The sequence below is a fragment of the Lepidochelys olivacea genome (genome assembly GCF_965140295.1).
Source record: "Lepidochelys olivacea isolate rLepOli2 genome assembly, chromosome: 5".
Taxonomy (NCBI): domain Eukaryota; kingdom Metazoa; phylum Chordata; order Testudines; family Cheloniidae; genus Lepidochelys; species Lepidochelys olivacea.
In genome coordinates this window covers 131,242,694-131,262,842 of record NC_140415.1, presented here as the reverse complement: position 1 = coordinate 131,262,842, position 20,149 = coordinate 131,242,694, and the positions used below count along the sequence as shown (strand labels likewise).

The window sequence follows — 20,149 nt, the reverse complement described above, 5'->3', positions numbered from 1 at the left end:
TAGAAACGCTGGACATGCACAAGTCCATGGATCTGATCTAATGCATCCGAGGGTGCTGAGGGAGTTGGCTGATGTGATTGCAGAGCCATTGGCCATTATCTTTGAAAATTTGTGGCGATTGGAAAAAGGCAAATAGTTTAAAAAAGGGAAGAAAGAGAACCTGGGGAACTACAGACCGTTCAGCCTCACTTCAGTCCCCGGCAAAATCATGGAGCAGGTCCTCAAGGAATCCATTTTGAAGCACTTGAAGGTGAGGAAGGTGATCAGGAACAGTCAACATGGATTCACCAAGGGCAAGTCATGCCTGACCAACCTGATTGCCTTCTATGATGAGATAACTGGCTCTGTGGATATAGGGAAAGCAGTGGATGTGATATATCATGACTTTAGCAAAGCTTTTGATACAGTCTCCCACAGTATTCTTGACAGCAAGTTAAAAATGTATGGATTGGATGACTGGACTATAAGGTGGATAGAAAGCTGGCCAGATTGTCGGGCTCAACAGGTAGTGATCAACAGCTCAATGTCTAGTTAGCAGCCAGTATCAAGCGGAGTGTCCCAGGGGTCAGTCCTGGGACCAGTTTTGTTCAACATCTTCATTAATCATGATGGGATTAATTGCACCCTCAGCAAATTTGCAGAGGATACTAAACTGGGAGGAGAGGTAGATACGATGGAGGGTAGGGATAGGGTCCAGAGTGAACTAGACAAATTAGAGGATTGGGCAAAAAGAAATCTGATGGGGTTCAACAAGGACAAGTGCAGAGTTCTGCACTTAGGAAGGAAGAATCCCATGCACCTCTACAGGCTGGGGACCGACTGGCTAAGCAGCAGTTCTGCAGAAAAGGACCTGGGGATTACAGTGGATGAGAAGCTGGATCTGAGTCAGCAGAGTGCCCTTGTTGCCAAGAAGGTCAATGGCATATTGGACTGTATTAGTAGGAGCATTGCCAGCAGATCGAGGGAAGTGATTATTTCCCTCTATTCAGCACTGTTGAGGCCACACCTGGAGTATTCCATCCAGTTTTGGTCCCCCCACTACAGAAGGGATGTGGATAAATTGGAGGGCAATGAAAATGATTAAGAGGCTGGAGCCACATGACTTATGAGGAGAGGCTGAGGGAACTGGGGTTATTTAGTCTGCTGAAGAGAAGAATGAGGGGGGATTTGATAGCAGCCTTCAACTACCTGAAGGGGGGTTCCAAAGAGGATGGAGCTAGGCTGTTCTCAGTGGTGGCAGATGACAGAACAAGAAGCAATGGTCTCAAGTTGCAGTGTGGGCGGTCTAGGTTGGATATTAGGAAACACTATTTCATTAGGAGGGTGGTGAAGCACTGGAATAGGTTCCCTAGGGAGGTGGTGGGAATCTCCATCCTTAGAGGTTTTTAAGGCCCTGCTTGACAAAGCCCTGACTGGGAAGAGTTAATTGGTGTTGGTCCTGTTTTGAGCAGGGGATTGGACTAGATGACCCCTCAGGTCTCTTCCAACCCTGATATTCTATGATTCTATGCTCCATCACTGACCATTTTAAAATCAAGATCTAAAAGATCTGCTGTGGGAATTATTTTGTGTTATGCAGAGTCAGACTCACTAGATGATCACCATGGTCCCTTCTGGCCTTGGAGTCTATGGATAAGAAGGTAAGGCTCCAAAAAGAGCTTCAACTGGTGCATGAGTAACATGTGAAAGAGGGACATACAAGCCTTGGGGGATTATCGTGAGAATTTTCATATATCCACAGCTGTGGGTTTATAAAGCCATGAGCACACAGTAAACCATGTAATCATTATTTAGGTCACTGGTTAATGCTGAGTTTAAGACTGTAGTCTCTGTAGAGCAGGGAACTGTCTCTATGTACAGCACAATAGGGCCCTGATCTCCGTTAGGACCAATAGGTGCTACTGTAATACAAATGCATAAATAATAACAGCTGTAATGGATCCCCACTGGGAACTGAGCTATGGTGTTTGCATGCTCAAGTACCTTTGGATACGTGCCTAGTTTTTTGACAGGTTGCCTGGAAATACCTTTTAAAAAAAAAAGCGGATCTTGGCTGGTTACTAGGGTATCAGCTTACCCGTGGCCTGGGGAAGGAAGGGGAGAGGGAATTCTTCAGCGTTGAGACATTGCACTCCAAGTTCCAGATGCCGCCTTCAGGTAGTGAAGTTACAGTTACAGAAACTGCAGTTTATTCTGCCTGATCCTCCCAAAGGCCAATGAGAAGAAACTCCTTTGGTGATATAATGGGGAAGGGGCTGGGTGGTATCTGAGAAACAAAAATTCTGAAGCAGCTCTAGGGCTTGCACGAGTCCCAGGTGGATGGGAAAGGCAGCTGGATGGATACCCATGGGGAAGAGCTGAAAGTTAGGATCTCTGTGGTTGGTAAATGTGTATTAGAGAAAATGATCCACAGAAACACAGACAGTAGGAGACTGGAAATAAGCAAAGGTTCCCCTGGGCCCAACTGTAGGAGGTGCCACACCCATTCTTTCTAGGGGGCCTGTCACGGTGCAGGACTCACCCCTGTGGTACCTCCTGCTGGTCTCTCAGGGAATTAGCTCTTCCAGCCTCCGGAGCGCCCTCTGCAGGCCACTTGCTCTGCTTGCCACTGCCCCCCCATACCCCAGGGCCCCTTTCTTTGGGGTGCTGCCTCCTGGCAGTGCCCCACAGTCTCTGGGTCTCCCCCTCCAGGGGAACCCCCAACCCCCACCTCACCTCTGTATATGGCTACTGCCCAGTCACCATCTAGCCCCCATTCACTGGGGCAGACTGCAGCATATAAGCCAATCATCACAGACATGGAGAGGTTTGGACCTGCTGCCTCTGCTTACAGGTGAGCTTACCCCTGCAACCCCAGTACCCTGTCTTAGGCCATCTGCCAGGCCTGCAGCCTGGGGCTTTTTCAGTCTGGAGCTTCCCAGCTCCTCTGGCCTTCCCCAGCCCTGCTTCACCTTAGGTACCCAGGTATGCTCCCCAGCAGCCAGGCCCATCTCCCTCTAAAGGCAGAAAGAGAGTCTACTCCTGGCCCACTGCCCTTTTCTAAGTGCCAGCTGAGGCCTGATCGGGGCATGGCCACAGCTGAGTTTGCTTCCCCCAATCAGCCCGGGAACCGCTTGCTCCTAGCCACAGCCCTCTCCTGGGCTGTTTTAAGCCCTTTAAGGCTGGAGTGGGTGACCACCCTTCTACAGGGCCCATTGACTGTTCTGCCCTGGGGTCCAGAATTGCTGTCAGCAGCCCTGGCTCCAGGGCTGGAGGCGCTCAGGCGGCCTGGGGCAGGGGAAGGGGAAGGCTGGCGGCCGCAGGAGGGGTGGGGCCTCAGGTAGAAGGGGCAGGCCAGGCGGCGGTTAGCCTCCCCAAGCCCACAGTTCATCTGCCACCCATGACTGTTCACCTTGCAGACACAAAATGGCACCTTAGCACAGGGAGATATCGGTGCAGGTCGGGGAGTGCGATGTCACAGACCGCAGTTGTGCGGAGGCCTGTTTTACTACAGGGACTGGCCCAGGTTCCCTCCTGCATCAAGGACGGTTGGGGAGCAAGTTATGTCTCCTGGATTCTATTGGTACATTGGCACAGGTCCCAGCCCACTGGTGTGAATTAGAGCAGGCTAGGGACTGCTCTAATTTATGCCAGCTGGCAGTGTTCTCTGTGCGGCTAAATGTCACTTGAGGATTGGCATCATGCAGGCACCTGCGCAGCATAAGAGATGGCACATATGTAGCTGCAGGAGCACACAAGAGCATAAACTGGGACTCTGATCATAATTCCCTGCTTCCCCCTTGCTCTGCGGAGGAGTGAGTTACGTCACTCCTTTTTGTGGAGCAGCTCACTCATCCCGTGCACCCGACCAGGTTCTCTGGCCAACCAGTAGGAAAATAGAGACAGGTCTCCTCTCATTCCCTTCCCCTTTCCATTCCCTTCCCTGCCCATTTGCTCATCGGGAGGAGTATTGGGTGAACAGTTCCTCCTGTCCCCTCCCAGCAGATTCCCAAGGGTGGATTCAACATCACTTGGAGTCTACATCAAGATTGTATGTCCTTCCAAAATAAAGCACTTGGTCAGTGGGCTTGGTGCAAGAATCATTGGGGGAGGTTCTTTGGCTTGTGCTATGCAGCAGGTCAGACGAGATGGTCATCATGGTCCCTTCTGGCCACAAAACCAGTGAATCTATGTGTTTGTACAGCGATTAACGAAGCGAGACTGGCTCCAGCATGGGGTCCTTCGGTGGTAATGTTACACCATTGTAACCCTTCTGCCAGGCCAAGTTGATAGCAGCAAGGGCCGGGTTCAGTACACAGGGATTCCCTCTCATCAAAGCAAATGCAAAAGTGGCTCGAGCCCCCACCCAGTGACCTGGGAAAATCTTACACACCCCCTGGGCGCCTCAAAGAGGCAATACTTCCCCTCTTGCAAGCACAGAGTCTCGGTGTAGCAGAGAATCTTTAATAACATGAGGTAAATGACATCAGCATTAAATTGGGGAAACACCACAACTAGTGTTCATTAACCAAACCATGAGCAAAGACCCACCCCAGCAAATTGGGCCACATCCTTTCCCTCAGGTTCTTGAGTCCCAGAACCCAAACGTCTCTTGAGTCCAGCAATCCACAAATCACCCAAAGTCCAAAAGGTCCAGCCCCAGAGTTCAAAAGTTCATCTGCATAGTGTTACTCCCCACTCTGGCTAAAATGTGCCTGCCTGTGGGGGAAAGAGGTAAGGGGCACCTTATGTGTCCTTAAGCTGACTGCCCCACAGGGCTCCGCTCTACTCTCTGACTCACGAACACTCCGCCAGCCTATCCACGAACAGTACCCCTGCAGGCTAGATCTTCTGGCTCCCCACTACTTGACACAGTGCTCCCAGCTCTCAGTAATTTCAGCTCATAGTAGCAGGAGCCTTAGTGCTGGTGCACCATAAGGCCAAAGTGAATTCAGCACAGTACCTGTAGCAAGACTCTTAATAGACCCAAAATTAGCTCTGACGTTCCACAGTGGAGAGAGACAAAGGTGCAATTGGTGTTTCAGACCCTCACAAAGGCACCTACACTACCAAGTACTAATACCTGTCTCAAGCCTCTCTCAATTCACAGAGTTTTGGAACCCATGTCCCTTGCCTAGCGAGTGCTACTTAGTTGATGGTGAGTCCCTCCATCATAACAAAAGGCCAAGTACAGTTCCAAGTACAGTTCCCATAATCAGAGTAATAACAATTTATTCTTCCCGCCCCAATAACAGAGACACTGGGGATCCCACAACAGCCAAAGTGACCATTTGGGCAGTTATGGCCTCATTCTAGGTGGGGTGGGTGTGCCTATGCAAATGAGATCAGCCCCTGAAGTTCTTTTCCACAACTTGCCACACCTCACCACCAGATGTCAGGGTGGAGCTCATCCTGACTCTGCTTACACCATAATACAAATTATTATTAATAGTAATGATGGGCAGCAAATATGGACATGGGTTGGCCATATAATATGGATGCAAGCAAAACAAAGGCCAATGTGATCTGGACTGCATACGCAATGGCATCACATCCCAGAGCAGGGAGGTAGCAGTCCCCCTCTATTACTCTGATAGATCCCCATCTGTAACCCTGCATTCAGCTGTGGGTCCTTATTAGCCCCAAGATAGTGACAAACTGGAGGGAGTTCAGAGAAGAACAAGAAAAACAATCTGAGTCCTGGAGGGACTAATATACAAAGCGGGCTTAGAAGGGGTAATATGTACAGCTTGGCTAAGCCATAACTGAAGGAGGACACAACAGACTACAAATCTCTGATGTGTGTAACCAACAAGGAGGAGGAGGAATTATTAGTGCAATACCCAGGGCTGTAACTAGGAGTAATGAGATGAAACTAAGAAATGGAGCATTGAGGCTGAATAGCAAGAAGAGCTATCTGTCAGTATTAGGCTGTACGTTATTCTCCCCAGTCTTAAGTGGTGGATACTCAGGGTATGTCTTCACTACCCACCAGATCGGCGGGCAGCGATGGATCCAGCAGGGATTGATTTATCGCGTCTAGTCTAGACGCGATAAATCGACCCCTGAGCGCTCTCCTGTTGACTCCTGTACTCCAGCGCCGTGAGAGGTGCAGGCAGAGTCGACAGGGGAGCGGCCGCACTCAACTCACCGCAGTGAAGACACCACGGGAAGTTGATCTAAGTACGTCAACTTCAGCTATGTCATTCACGTAGCTGAAGTTGCGTAACTTAGATCGATCCCATGCCCCAGTGTAGAGCAGGGCTCAGTCTAGGTGGATTTGGCAGAACATCAGGCAGTGCCCATCCATCCACAGGGAGCAGCTATCAGCAGTGAGAATTACAGGCACCAGCATGAGCTGATATCACTGTAGTGGCTAAGACACTGAGTAAAAATCAGGAAACCTGGGTTCTAGTCCTGGCTCTTCCACAGACCGGTGGTGAGACCGTGGCAAATCTCTATGTTTCCCCTCCCACCCCTGGTCCACTTAGGCTGTAAGCTCTTTGGGCTAGAGACTCTTTCTCACTGTGTGTCTGTACAGCGCCCAGCACAATGCGGTGCTGATCTCCATTGGAGCATCTAGGTGCTATGGTAATATAAATGATAATTCTAATTACAGTGCATGAGAATGGATATAGCCTTAACAAGAAAGCAATAGGAAACTAATTCAATGCAGTTGTGTGACCATTGCCTTTTTTAATGTGTTGGCTAATTCTCCTTTGCATCAGTAAAACAATCTTGACGGTATTAAAGCGCATAGTTTTATTTAAAGCAATATGTTAGGTGTCCTCACTTCAGTGACCAGCATCGATACTCCGCGTAATGCAGAGGCTGCTGACTGCTACCGCTGCGGGTACCAGGTAGCCCTTTCTGAATTACTGAAGTACTGCTGCTGTATTATGGCATGGAAAAATTCACTCAAACATCTTGGAAGCATTTCCCAAGGAATGAAATCAGTAAATCCTCCCAGGCCTCCCCATTCCACCCCCCCAAATAAAATAAAGGAAAAAGTAGACAGCACAACATCCTCCTATTTGCAATCCTAGTTGATTATTACTTGTGTCGCCCTTTTGCCCTGAGTGGTTAGCCAAAATTCAGGGCCTTGCAGGGTTGTTTTCATTAGGAGGCAAAATCGGTGACACAATTTATGTATATTCTTGGTGTAATCTTGTTTATTCACAGAGTGTCCACAAGGTCCCATTTCCCTAAACACAGTTGAGGCAGACGGTAGGCAGGTTCCTTGCTCAGAAATCCCCAAGACTGACGCTCCAGGGAGCCTGTGCTCAAGCTCTGTTTCTGCTTCCTCTCAGGGTGACAATCATGACTCCTGCTGGCTTTCTCTTTCCAGCACACACAGCCTAGTCCCTGCGCTGGCAACCAGGGAAACCCTTGTTAATCTACCTGGGTTAGCTCTAGCTTGCCGGGAGACCTATTGCTTTAGGCAGAAGCCCACATTGTCTGCAGCTGCATGATTGTGCCTTCTGTTGATCCTGAAGAGGGTGCTTGGCACCCAGTGGCATTAACAAGGTCAGTGATTGTCTTAGATTCTAGACCCACCTGATGGCAGCCATTAGCCCCTGTCAGCCATCATTAGTAGTTACGATTTGTATTGTGGTAGCATCCACAGACCCCAGTTGCGGACCAGCGATCCATTGTGCTAGGTGTGGTACAGGCACAGACCAAAGAGGCTGTCCCTGCCCTGAAGATTTTATCATCTAAGTGTAAGGTCAGGGTTACAGTACAGACCTATATCAGGATAACTACGGTGCTTAGGCCGGGCTGTGAAAATTACACACACCCTGAGTGACGTAGTTATATTGAACTAACCCCCTATGCGGACAGCACTAGCTCGACAGGAGAGCTTCTCCTGTCAACAGAGCTACTGCCTTTCGGGGAGGGGGATTAATTATGCCGATGAGAGAAGCTCTCCGTCGGCATAGGAGCACTTTCACTTAGGCGCTACAGTGGCCCAGCACAGTGTTTTAAGTGTGCACCTGCCCTAAGACAAGAGACAACATGTGCAGACAGACAAATAGACAGGGGAGCACAAAGACAGTAGTAGAAATTATCCAATTATCCAGTGGCTCTGTGTGCATATGACTCAGGGAGGGGCGCTGTCCCTGGGAGGAAGCATGGCCAAGGGCAGACTCAGAGTCTGCTAGGCAACACAGAGGGAGAGAGGAGAGACACTCTTTCAAGCGAGAGGACTTGTGTTGGCGTGGGGGAGGACAGCAGGTGCCCGGATGGCTGCCAGCACGCCTGCGCAGAGGAGGGGCACTGTCTGAGAGAAGGGGGCAGGGGTAGAAAGCTTGGGAAGAAGAGCTAGCCTGGCCAATAGGAAGTGAAATGCCTGCCCCTGGGAGCGTTGGAGAGGGGAGAAGCCATTTTGGGAGTAGTGAGAGCTGGTATGTCCCAGGCCTGCATGCAGGGTCCCTCTGAGAACTGGCCTCTGGGGACCTGGAAGCAACATCCCTCAGCTTGGCTCTTTCCTTCTTCAAGGTGACTCCCAGTTTGTGGAGTTTTGTTGGGGAACCTCCCTCCCCCAGCCTGGCTGAGTTAGCCCCCCAGTTCCCTAGGTAAAATCAGCCACCACATGGCCAGGGCTGCCACCTGCTGGGAGTGTGTCTGAGCGCTGGGGAAGGAGACTAAAGTTAGGGTTTGTAGCAGAGTCATTGTAACCTGCACCTTGAGCCCTGCACCCCTTGGTGGTGAGGGAGTCCTGGCCTGTGGAAGGACAGGTGACATGTTAGGCACTGAAATAAGTTGTAACTTAATTTTAATTTTTGTTCCTCTCTGAGATCCTCTTAGCACTAGAGTCATCCCAGAAAGTTGTTATTTGTGTTACTGTAGTGCCTCTAAGCCCACTCATGGATCCGTTGCACTAGGCAGTTTACGAACCCAGAGCAAAAATACAGTCTCTGCCCCAAGGAATTTACAGTCTGTAAGACAAGAGACAACAGATGGATTCAGACAGACTGGGGAGTACAAGGTGGTATCAGCACCCTAATCGCTTAACCACTGTCAAGTTTTTTGTAGACAACACAGCAAAGCAGAGTTTGAAAGAGGGGTTTGAAGGAGGCAGATGAGTTAGTTTTGGGGATGCTTCTCCCTGGTGTGAGGGGCAGCATGGGAGAAAGGGTGCAGGGGCTTGTTTGAAAATTTAACAAGTGAGCAAAGGAGGCTGGCATCACAGGACAATTGGTGATGGGAGTTGAGATTTTGATGGTGAATGAGAGATGATAGGTAGGGTGGGGATTGACTGTGAAGGGCCTTGAGAGCGAAGACAAGCAGCTTATATTTGTGCAGTAGAGAAGAGTAAGCCAGTGGAGGGATGCAACTGTAAGTGGGGGAATGTACTGCTATTGTGGGAAACTTTCCTGGCTTATACACTACCCTGGGGAAATGGGCTAGCGAAAGGATCTGAGTCCTCGCTCCGACTTCCTTTACTCAGAGGCCTGCCTGATGTTGAGGGCTCCCCTTCCACTCTCCTGTGTGACAGAGTCCTCGTAACCCAAACAAGGCTGGGCCCAGGATTCCTGGGTGGCTCGACCCCCAACCCTGCTGTGGTCACCTAGGACAGGGGCTAGGTTGTCCCCACTCCGGGGTACTCTCTCTTCACTGAGGGCTTCCCTGACCCACTGATCATTAAATACAGTTCAAGCAAATACAATTTATTAAACAGCAATCAATTAAAAAAAATAAGGAAAAAATGGGAAAGGTTAAAGGAAAACCTGTCACCCTGCCCTGTGGCAGGGAATATCACAACCAGCGTCTCTGGGATATCAGGGCAGTTCACAGTCTGTTCCTCACAAGTCCCAGGCCTCCTGCCCAGGCCCTGGCCGTGCTGCAGGGATGCCGCGGGTCGGACACTTGCTCTGGTGGTGGCCACAAGCCCTCAGGCTCTAGGTGGCAGGACCCTTCTTCCCAGCATCAGCCCCCCCAGTCTGGGATTACAGGCCCCCTCCCAGTCTCGCTTGCAAGGCCTCTTGGCTGGGGGCATCTCCCTGTGCTGGGCCCACTGCCCAGGGTCCCCCCTTGTTCTCCCCAGCTGCTCCCCGCACCTGGCTTCGGACTACTCCAGCCCCAGCCCCAGCACTGCTGCTGCTCTGCCTCCAGCTCCCTGGGCTGCTTCTCTCACCCCTCTGGCTCTGGTTGCTGCAGCTCTGCTCCCGGGACAGGTCTGCTCCCTGGGCTGCTTCTGTGGCTCTGCTCCCAGCACAGGTCTGCTCCCTGGGCTGCTTCTGTGGCTCTGCTCCCAGCACAGGTCTGCTCCCTGGGCTGCTTCTGTGGCTCTGCTCCCAGCACAGGTCTGCTCTCTGGGCTGCTTCTGTGGCTCTGCTCCCAGCACAGGTCTGCTCCCTGGGCTGCTTCTGTGGCTCTGCTCCCGGGACAGGTCTGCTCCCTGGGCTGCTTCTGTGGCTCTGCTCCCAGCACAGGTCTGCTCCCTGGGCTGCTTCTGTGGCTCTGCTCCCAGCACAGGTCTGCTCCCTGGGCTGCTTCTGTGGCTCTGCTCCCAGCACAGGTCTGCTCCCTGGGCTGCTTCTGTGGCTCTGCTCCCAGCACAGGTCTGCTCTCTCGGCTGCTTCTGTGGCTCTGCTCCCAGCACAGGTCTGCTCCCTGGGCTGCTTCTGTGGCTCTGCTCCCAGCACAGGTCTGCTCCCTGGGCTGCTTCTGTGGCTCTGCTCCCAGCACAGGTCTGCTCCCTGGGCTGCTTCTGTGGCTCTGCTCCCAGCACAGGTCTGCTCTCTCGGCTGCTTCTGTGGCTCTGCTCCCAGCACAGGTCTGCTCCCTGGGCTGCTTCTGTGGCTCTGCTCCCGGGACAGGTCTGCTCCCTCGGCTGCTTCTGTGGCTCTGCTCCCAGCACAGGTCTGCTCCCTGGGCTGCTTCTGTGGCTCTGCTCCCAGCACAGGTCTGCTCCCTGGGCTGCTTCTGTGGCTCTGCTCCCAGCACAGGTCTGCTCCCTGGGCTGCTTCTGTGGCTCTGCTCCCAGCACAGGTCTGCTCCCTGGGCTGCTTCTGTGGCTCTGCTCCCAGCACAGGTCTGCTCCCTGGGCTGCTTCTGTGGCTCTGCTCCCAGCACAGGTGTGCTCTCTCGGCTGCTTCTGTGGCTCTGCTCCCAGCACAGGTCTGCTCCCTGGGCTGCTTCTGTGGCTCTGCTCCCAGCACAGGTCTGCTCCCTGGGCTGCTTCTGTGGCTCTGCTCCCAGCACAGGTCTGCTCCCTGGGCTGCTTCTGTGGCTCTGCTCCCAGCACAGGTCTGCTCTCTCGGCTGCTTCTGTGGCTCTGCTCCCAGCACAGGTCTGCTCCCTGGGCTGCTTCTGTGGCTCTGCTCCCAGCACAGGTCTGCTCCCTGGGCTGCTTCTGTGGCTCTGCTCCCAGCACAGGTCTGCTCCCTGGGCTGCTTCTGTGGCTCTGCTCCCAGCACAGGTCTGCTCCCTGGGCTGCTTCTGTGGCTCTGCTCCCAGCACAGGTCTGCTCCCTGGGCTGCTTCTGTGGCTCTGCTCCCAGCACAGGTCTGCTCCCTGGGCTGCTTCTGTGGCTCTGCTCCCAGCACAGGTCTGCTCTCTCGGCTGCTTCTGTGGCTCTGCTCCCAGCACAGGTCTGCTCCCTGGGCTGCTTCTGTGGCTCTGCTCCCAGCACAGGTCTGCTCCCTGGGCTGCTTCTGTGGCTCTGCTCCCAGCACAGGTCTGCTCCCTGGGCTGCTTCTGTGGCTCTGCTCCCAGCACAGGTCTGCTCTCTCGGCTGCTTCTGTGGCTCTGCTCCCAGCACAGGTCTGCTCTCTCGGCTGCTTCTGTGGCTCTGCTCCCAGCACAGGTCTGCTCCCTCGGCTGCTTCTGTGGCTCTGCTCCCAGCACAGGTCTGCTCCCTCGGCTGCTTCTGTGGCTCTGCTCCCAGCACAGGTCTGCTCCCTCGGCTGCTTCTGTGGCTCTGCTCCCAGCACAGGTCTGCTCCCTCGGCTGCTTCTGTGGCTCTGCTCCCAGCACAGGTCTGCTCTCTCGGCTGCTTCTGTGGCTCTGCTCCCAGCACAGGTCTGCTCTCTCGGCTGCTTCTGTGGCTCTGCTCCCAGCACAGGTCTGCTCTCTCGGCTGCTTCTGTGGCTCTGCTCCCAGCACAGGTCTGCTCTCTCGGCTGCTTCTGTGGCTCTGCTCCCAGCACAGGTCTGCTCTCTCGGCTGCTTCTGTGGCTCTGCTCCCAGCACAGGTCTGCTCTCTCGGCTGCTTCTGTGGCTCTGCTCCCAGCACAGGTCTGCTCCCTGGGCTGCTTCTGTGGCTCTGCTCCCAGCACAGGTCTGCTCTCTGGGCTGCTTCTGTGGCTCTGCTCCCAGCACAGGTCTGCTCTCTGGGCTGCTTCTGTGGCTCTGCTCCCAGCACAGGTCTGCTCTCTCGGCTGCTTCTGTGGCTCTGCTCCCAGCACAGGTCTGCTCTCTCGGCTGCTTCTGTGGCTCTGCTCCCAGCACAGGTCTGCTCTCTCGGCTGCTTCTGTGGCTCTGCTCCCAGCACAGGTCTGCTCTCTGGGCTGCTTCTGTGGCTCTGCTCCCAGCACAGGTCTGCTCTCTGGGCTGCTTCTGTGGCTCTGCTCCCAGCACAGGTCTGCTCTCTGGGCTGCTTCTGTGGCTCTGCTCCCAGCACAGGTCTGCTCTCTGGGCTGCTTCTGTGGCTCTGCTCCCAGCACAGGTCTGCTCTCTGGGCTGCTTCTGTGGCTCTGCTCCCAGCACAGGTCTGCTCTCTCGGCTGCTTCTGTGGCTCTGCTCCCAGCACAGGTCTGCTCCCTGGGCTGCTTCTGTGGCTCTGCTCCCAGCACAGGTCTGCTCCCTGGGCTGCTTCTGTGGCTCTGCTCCCAGCACAGGTCTGCTCCCTGGGCTGCTTCTGTGGCTCTGCTCCCAGCACAGGTCTGCTCCCTGGGCTGCTTCTGTGGCTCTGCTCCCAGCACAGGTCTGCTCTCTCGGCTGCTTCTGTGGCTCTGCTCCCAGCACAGGTCTGCTCCCTGGGCTGCTTCTGTGGCTCTGCTCCCAGCACAGGTCTGCTCCCTGGGCTGCTTCTGTGGCTCTGCTCCCAGCACAGGTCTGCTCCCTGGGCTGCTTCTGTGGCTCTGCTCCCAGCACAGGTCTGCTCCCTGGGCTGCTTCTGTGGCTCTGCTCCCAGCACAGGTCTGCTCTCTCGGCTGCTTCTGTGGCTCTGCTCCCAGCACAGGTCTGCTCCCTGGGCTGCTTCTGTGGCTCTGCTCCCAGCACAGGTCTGCTCCCTGGGCTGCTTCTGTGGCTCTGCTCCCAGCACAGGTCTGCTCTCTCGGCTGCTTCTGTGGCTCTGCTCCCAGCACAGGTCTGCTCCCTGGGCTGCTTCTGTGGCTCTGCTCCCAGCACAGGTCTGCTCCCTGGGCTGCTTCTGTGGCTCTGCTCCCAGCACAGGTCTGCTCCCTGGGCTGCTTCTGTGGCTCTGCTCCCAGCACAGGTCTGCTCCCTGGGCTGCTTCTGTGGCTCTGCTCCCAGCACAGGTCTGCTCCCTGGGCTGCTTCTGTGGCTCTGCTCCCAGCACAGGTCTGCTCTCTCGGCTGCTTCTGTGGCTCTGCTCCCAGCACAGGTCTGCTCCCTGGGCTGCTTCTGTGGCTCTGCTCCCAGCACAGGTCTGCTCCCTGGGCTGCTTCTGTGGCTCTGCTCCCAGCACAGGTCTGCTCCCTGGGCTGCTTCTGTGGCTCTGCTCCCAGCACAGGTCTGCTCCCTGGGCTGCTTCTGTGGCTCTGCTCCCAGCACAGGTCTGCTCCCTGGGCTGCTTCTGTGGCTCTGCTCCCAGCACAGGTCTGCTCCCTGGGCTGCTTCTGTGGCTCTGCTCCCAGCACAGGTCTGCTCCCTGGGCTGCTTCTGTGGCTCTGCTCCCAGCACAGGTGTGCTCTCTCGGCTGCTTCTGTGGCTCTGCTCCCAGCACAGGTCTGCTCCCTGGGCTGCTTCTGTGGCTCTGCTCCCAGCACAGGTCTGCTCCCTGGGCTGCTTCTGTGGCTCTGCTCCCAGCACAGGTCTGCTCTCTCGGCTGCTTCTGTGGCTCTGCTCCCAGCACAGGTCTGCTCCCTGGGCTGCTTCTGTGGCTCTGCTCCCAGCACAGGTCTGCTCCCTGGGCTGCTTCTGTGGCTCTGCTCCCAGCACAGGTCTGCTCCCTGGGCTGCTTCTGTGGCTCTGCTCCCAGCACAGGTCTGCTCCCTGGGCTGCTTCTGTGGCTCTGCTCCCAGCACAGGTCTGCTCCCTGGGCTGCTTCTGTGGCTCTGCTCCCAGCACAGGTCTGCTCCCTGGGCTGCTTCTGTGGCTCTGCTCCCAGCACAGGTCTGCTCTCTCGGCTGCTTCTGTGGCTCTGCTCCCAGCACAGGTCTGCTCTCTCGGCTGCTTCTGTGGCTCTGCTCCCAGCACAGGTCTGCTCTCTCGGCTGCTTCTGTGGCTCTGCTCCCAGCACAGGTCTGCTCCCTCGGCTGCTTCTGTGGCTCTGCTCCCAGCACAGGTCTGCTCCCTCGGCTGCTTCTGTGGCTCTGCTCCCAGCACAGGTCTGCTCCCTGGGCTGCTTCTGTGGCTCTGCTCCCAGCACAGGTCTGCTCTCTCGGCTGCTTCTGTGGCTCTGCTCCCAGCACAGGTCTGCTCTCTCGGCTGCTTCTGTGGCTCTGCTCCCAGCACAGGTCTGCTCTCTCGGCTGCTTCTGTGGCTCTGCTCCCAGCACAGGTCTGCTCTCTCGGCTGCTTCTGTGGCTCTGCTCCCAGCACAGGTCTGCTCTCTCGGCTGCTTCTGTGGCTCTGCTCCCAGCACAGGTCTGCTCCCTGGGCTGCTTCTGTGGCTCTGCTCCCAGCACAGGTCTGCTCCCTGGGCTGCTTCTGTGGCTCTGCTCCCAGCACAGGTCTGCTCTCTGGGCTGCTTCTGTGGCTCTGCTCCCAGCACAGGTCTGCTCTCTGGGCTGCTTCTGTGGCTCTGCTCCCAGCACAGGTCTGCTCTCTCGGCTGCTTCTGTGGCTCTGCTCCCAGCACAGGTCTGCTCTCTCGGCTGCTTCTGTGGCTCTGCTCCCAGCACAGGTCTGCTCTCTGGGCTGCTTCTGTGGCTCTGCTCCCAGCACAGGTCTGCTCTCTGGGCTGCTTCTGTGGCTCTGCTCCCAGCACAGGTCTGCTCTCTGGGCTGCTTCTGTGGCTCTGCTCCCAGCACAGGTCTGCTCTCTGGGCTGCTTCTGTGGCTCTGCTCCCAGCACAGGTCTGCTCTCTGGGCTGCTTCTGTGGCTCTGCTCCCAGCACAGGTCTGCTCTCTGGGCTGCTTCTGTGGCTCTGCTCCCAGCACAGGTCTGCTCTCTCGGCTGCTTCTGTGGCTCTGCTCCCAGCACAGGTCTGCTCCCTCGGCTGCTTCTGTGGCTCTGCTCCCAGCACAGGTCTGCTCCCTGGGCTGCTTCTGTGGCTCTGCTCCCAGCACAGGTCTGCTCTCTCGGCTGCTTCTGTGGCTCTGCTCCCAGCACAGGTCTGCTCTCTCGGCTGCTTCTGTGGCTCTGCTCCCAGCACAGGTCTGCTCTCTCGGCTGCTTCTGTGGCTCTGCTCCCAGCACAGGTCTGCTCTCTCGGCTGCTTCTGTGGCTCTGCTCCCAGCACAGGTCTGCTCCCTGGGCTGCTTCTGTGGCTCTGCTCCCAGCACAGGTCTGCTCCCTGGGCTGCTTCTGTGGCTCTGCTCCCAGCACAGGTCTGCTCCCTGGGCTGCTTCTCTGGTTCTCTCTGGTTGGCGCAGCCCTGCTTCCCCACTCAGCTCAGGCCCCTGCTCTCTCCTTAGCTCAGCCCCAATCTGTTCCAGGCAATTCAGAACCCCCACAACTCCATCATTAGCTTGCCTGCCCTGTCAATCAGGCTGACCTGGAGCATTGGTCTCTCCCCATTGTTCCTGGGGACTCTCAGTCTCAAGGTCCTGATTTCCTGTCGACCCTTCCCCTTCCTTTTGGTACTGGGAGCTAGCCAACCAAAAACCCCCACTGCTTTTTTAGTAAGGGGCCAACAGTCCCTTACACAAAGAGAGGGGTGACATGGTCAAAGCCGCAGGCTAGGAGAATGAGCTGTGTAGCAGCAATCTCAACGGATATCAGTGGGGCATCATCCCTAATGGCAGACTCATTGCAAATGCTGCATATCCCTAGTATGTGAGGTGCCAAAGAATGTTGCATTCTCGGATATCCATAACCAATCAGCAGTACCAGGCAGGATGTTTCTGGGAAAACCCAGGGGCTATTTAGGCCCTGTCTCCTGAACTTTTACCGAAAGCTGCTGTTATTATTGGTATTGATTTTACTTCTCTCTTCTCTCTTTGCAATCTCCCAGGGCAACCTAAAAACCCCCATAAATAATGAATACAGCAGCAAAAGTCTCTCTCATTGTGAGAATTGCTCATATCCCCAGCTCTTCAGACTGGGTACCACGTGATCCAAAGTTAACAAAGCTAACCAAAGAAACAAAGCAAGGAGGTGGAAAATCGTGCCAAAGCTCAGTGTGGAAAGCAAGGCGTGCACCTGACTTACTCCTAAAACATGAACTCACCAGCATCCCTGTCATAAAAATAAAGGGAAGGGTAAACCCCTTTAAAATCCCTCCTGGCCAGAGGAAAATCCTCTTACCTGTAAAGGGTTAAGAAACTAAAGGTAACCTCGCTGGCACCTGACCAAAATAACCAATGAGGAGAAAAGATACGTTCAAAAGCTGGGAGGAGGGAGAAAAACAAAGGGTCTGCGTCTGTCTGTATGCTGCTTTTGCCGGGGACAGAACAGGAATGGAGTCTTAGAACTTTTAGTAAGTAATCTAGCTAGGTATGTGTTAGATTATGATTTCTTTAAATGGCTGAGAAAAGAGCTGTGCTGAATAGAATGACTATTTCTGTCTGTGTGTCTTTTTTGTAACTTAAGGTTTTGCCCAGAGGGATTCTCTATGTTTTGAGTCTAATTACCCTGTAAGGTATCTACCATCCTGATTTTACAGAGTTGATTTCTTTACTTCTATTAAAAGTCTTCTTGTAAGAAAACTGAATGCTTTTTCATTGTTTTAAGATCCAAGGGTTTGGGTCTGTGGTCACCTATGCAAATTGGTGAGGATTTTTACCAAACCTTCCCCAGGAAGTGGGGTGTAAGGGTTGGGAGGATTTTGGGGGGAAAGACGTGTCCAAACTACGTTTTCCCAGTAAACCCAGATAAAGTTTGGTGGTGGCAGTGGAAATCCAAGAGTAAAATAATTTTGTACCTTGGGGAAGTTTTAACCTAAGCTGGTAAAAGTAAGCTTAGGAGGTTTTCATGCAGGTCCCCACATCTGTACCCTAGAGTTCAGAGTGGGGAAGGAACCTTGACAATCCCCTTCAGCCCCCTTGGTCATCTATCCTGTGCACTGAATGAGGGGGGGTCTTGTGGATAACACAGTATGTGATCATGTAATTGAAGACTTTATTGTAATGTATGTGGGTTGCTCAGGCAAGAGAATGAGGGTGGCACAGGCAGCCATAAATCTGGCATTTCCTAACTTCGGTGTGCTTGGATAAAGAACGTTCTTTTAATGTCGTTCTCGTATGTAATTTTTTAGTTTTTTATTAAGGACAAAGGTAAAAAAACATTTCTATTGCATGCCTGTAATACCCCACCCCTCCATCATTTATAGGGTTTGAACCCCAAGACTTCAGTTCTGCAACACAGCCTGTTACCACTTGAGCTGCAGGACTAACTACAGTACATGGCAGAAGGAGGAAGTGTGGGCCATTGGCAGCATGTGCTGGGTTCATAGGGTAGTCACAGGCAGTCTGATGCCACTCACTCTCTTTCCCACCCAGGAAGGTGGGGGCTCCTACCCTGTGTGGGCCCGCAAGGAGTGGGAGAGTTGTTTGGGACGTGTATTAGGTCCGGGGGTTTATGGGTGGAGCCTGGCTTTGCATTCTCCTGCCAGCTCTGGAAGATGAGGGAGCTCCTGCCCCATACAATTCCCCCAGAGGGGGGCTGGGATGCTGGGTCCCATGTGCCAGGTTGGAGAGGGCAGGGAAGAGGCTCAGGGGATCAGCCTGGATCTCTCCACCCTGGCAGCTGACTGGGGTTCTCCATGCACGTTACTGCTGCTGTTTTGGTTGTGGTGTGAGCCCAGCCTGGGAATGTTCAGTGATTTTGGCAGCCTGCCGACATTTTCCTGAAGGGAAAGAAGGGAGAGAAGGAAAAAATAGTGATTTTTAACCCTTCATGTCTTGACCAAATCTGAATAGAATTTCACAGGATAAAGAAAAGGAACTTCTCTATCCTGAAGGGATTTTCCCTGTCAAATATCACAGGCCTGTTGCAGACAGTGGAGGCGAGAGAGCTTCTCAAAGAAAGGTTACAAGAATCCTTTTATAATGAAAAGTGTTACAACCTAAATATAGGGGTCACCACCAACTTCAGTAATAATTAATAATTAATAAATTAATAACAACAACAGTTGTTGTGATACATATATTCCAATCAGGACTTGGGGTCCCATTGTGCTGGGTTTACATCTGTGTATTACAATCCCTCTGAGATGGCCCAATGACCTATCTGGCGGTGGGAACCTGTTGTGTCTGAATGGAAAGAGGATGTTGTTGGCTCATTGCAGGAATGGACTGACCATAAGTTGTGCTGGAATCCTGAGGACTATGGTGGGATCACGGCGATCCGGGTTCCGTCAGAGTCGCTGTGGCTGCCGGACATTGTTTTGTTTGAAAAGTGAGTATAAGGCTCATCACGTTTTGAAGCAAGGCTCATTGCTCAGGGTTTCAGATAGTTGTTTAGACTTATTCAGTGAATCACTAACATTCAGTTCCAGCCATGCTGGCTAGCACCGGGCTTAACCATGGATCTCGTTAGATAGCGACTATCCAGAAATGTGTCTGGACTAGAATGCTTGCTGGCTTAGATTGCTCCATATAATGTCATATACTCTGCCTGGGGTTACATGTTGGGACCACTTAGGAACTGAAGCTGGTGCAGAGTGGAGCTGGACACTGGGAGCGCATTAGATCAGTGCTCTGTGATCTGCACTGGCTTCCAGTAAGGTTTGGGGTGGGATTCAAAGGCCTGAATAGCTTGGGACAGGATTGCCGGAGAGAGATCCTCTCCTTGTGATATACTGCCCCCGCTGAGATCAGCGGAGGTGCTTGAGCTGGATGGAGGTCCCACAGTGTAAGCAAGAGGGAGCTGCTGGCCAGGCATTCTGTCTGAGGGGTCCTCCATTTCAGAACTTGCTCCCCGCATTGGCCTGCCAGAGCCCAGATTTGTTAACTTTCCAGGCAGGCTGCACAGCCCGTCTTTCCCTTCTCTTCCCTAAGGTTGGTGAACAGGGAGTGTGCTGAGATGGATTTGTCTAGGGACACAGTCCTTTGTCTATGTCCATATTACGCACTGGACAGGCGTGCCTAGAATTCTGTTTTACAAATTCAAAGAAATAAAAGAATGAAACTCTGGGGCAGTTTGGATTCAGACCTGCACTTTGTGGTTCTGGCCTGGGCCTGATGTGTCATTGTTAATCCAATCACACCTGATCCTGGGGAGCGTTCAGATCCAGATCTGAACTCTGGGAGTTTGACATTATTTGCATCCGTGGAGAACACAGGTCACAGCTGGGTGCTACCAGCCTGTTGCTAGGAGCAGAGTCTGTAGCATCTCTCCACTACTCCCAGTTGGCCTCGTGTGGCAGAGGGGAGATAGAATAGATGATCCCTGTGGTACTCTGCCAGGGAGGGTTTTTGGAGAAAAGGAGCAATTGCCCATCCCCACTCTCTGGATCAGCTGCAGTGTGAGGCAGGACTCTCCCCTTACTCCCACTTTGCCCAGGTCTTGTCTTGCAAGTGCACAGGGGCAAAACACCAGGCAGAATTTGGTTCATGTTACTTAAAGGTGCTACAAAACTTCACAGTGTTTCCCTGGCCTCCCAGGTGCTTTCTGTAGACAGTAGAATTAAACAGTTTGTTTGGAGCATGTTTTTGTTCCTTCTCTGCATTCCAGCTACCATGTTACCCTGAAACTTGCACAGAGGAAATCTCCATAGTAGGGAGTGGTTCTGGAGGGAGCAAAATAAGTACACAAAAGAGACAGGTGCAGATGAGATCAGCACATTCTGTTATACCCTATTGACCATCTCCAGTGTGCAGTAGAGCTGAGTAGTGCATCGTGCACTAGCCTAGGCCCTGATCCAGCAAAGCACT

At 53.5% G+C, this 20,149-nt stretch overlaps 1 protein-coding gene across 2 annotated transcripts in view; it reads left to right on the top strand.

Moving 5' to 3' along the window:
- CHRNB3 (cholinergic receptor nicotinic beta 3 subunit) overlaps positions 1-20,149 on the top strand; it is a 47,184-nt gene that overhangs the window by 14,594 nt on the left and 12,441 nt on the right. For both annotated transcript variants that reach the window (XM_084629451.1, XM_084629452.1), the window contains exon 4: positions 18,562-18,671. In XM_084629451.1, the coding sequence (XP_084485577.1) occupies positions 18,562-18,671 (110 nt within the window). The remainder of the gene's footprint in view (positions 1-18,561; positions 18,672-20,149) is intronic.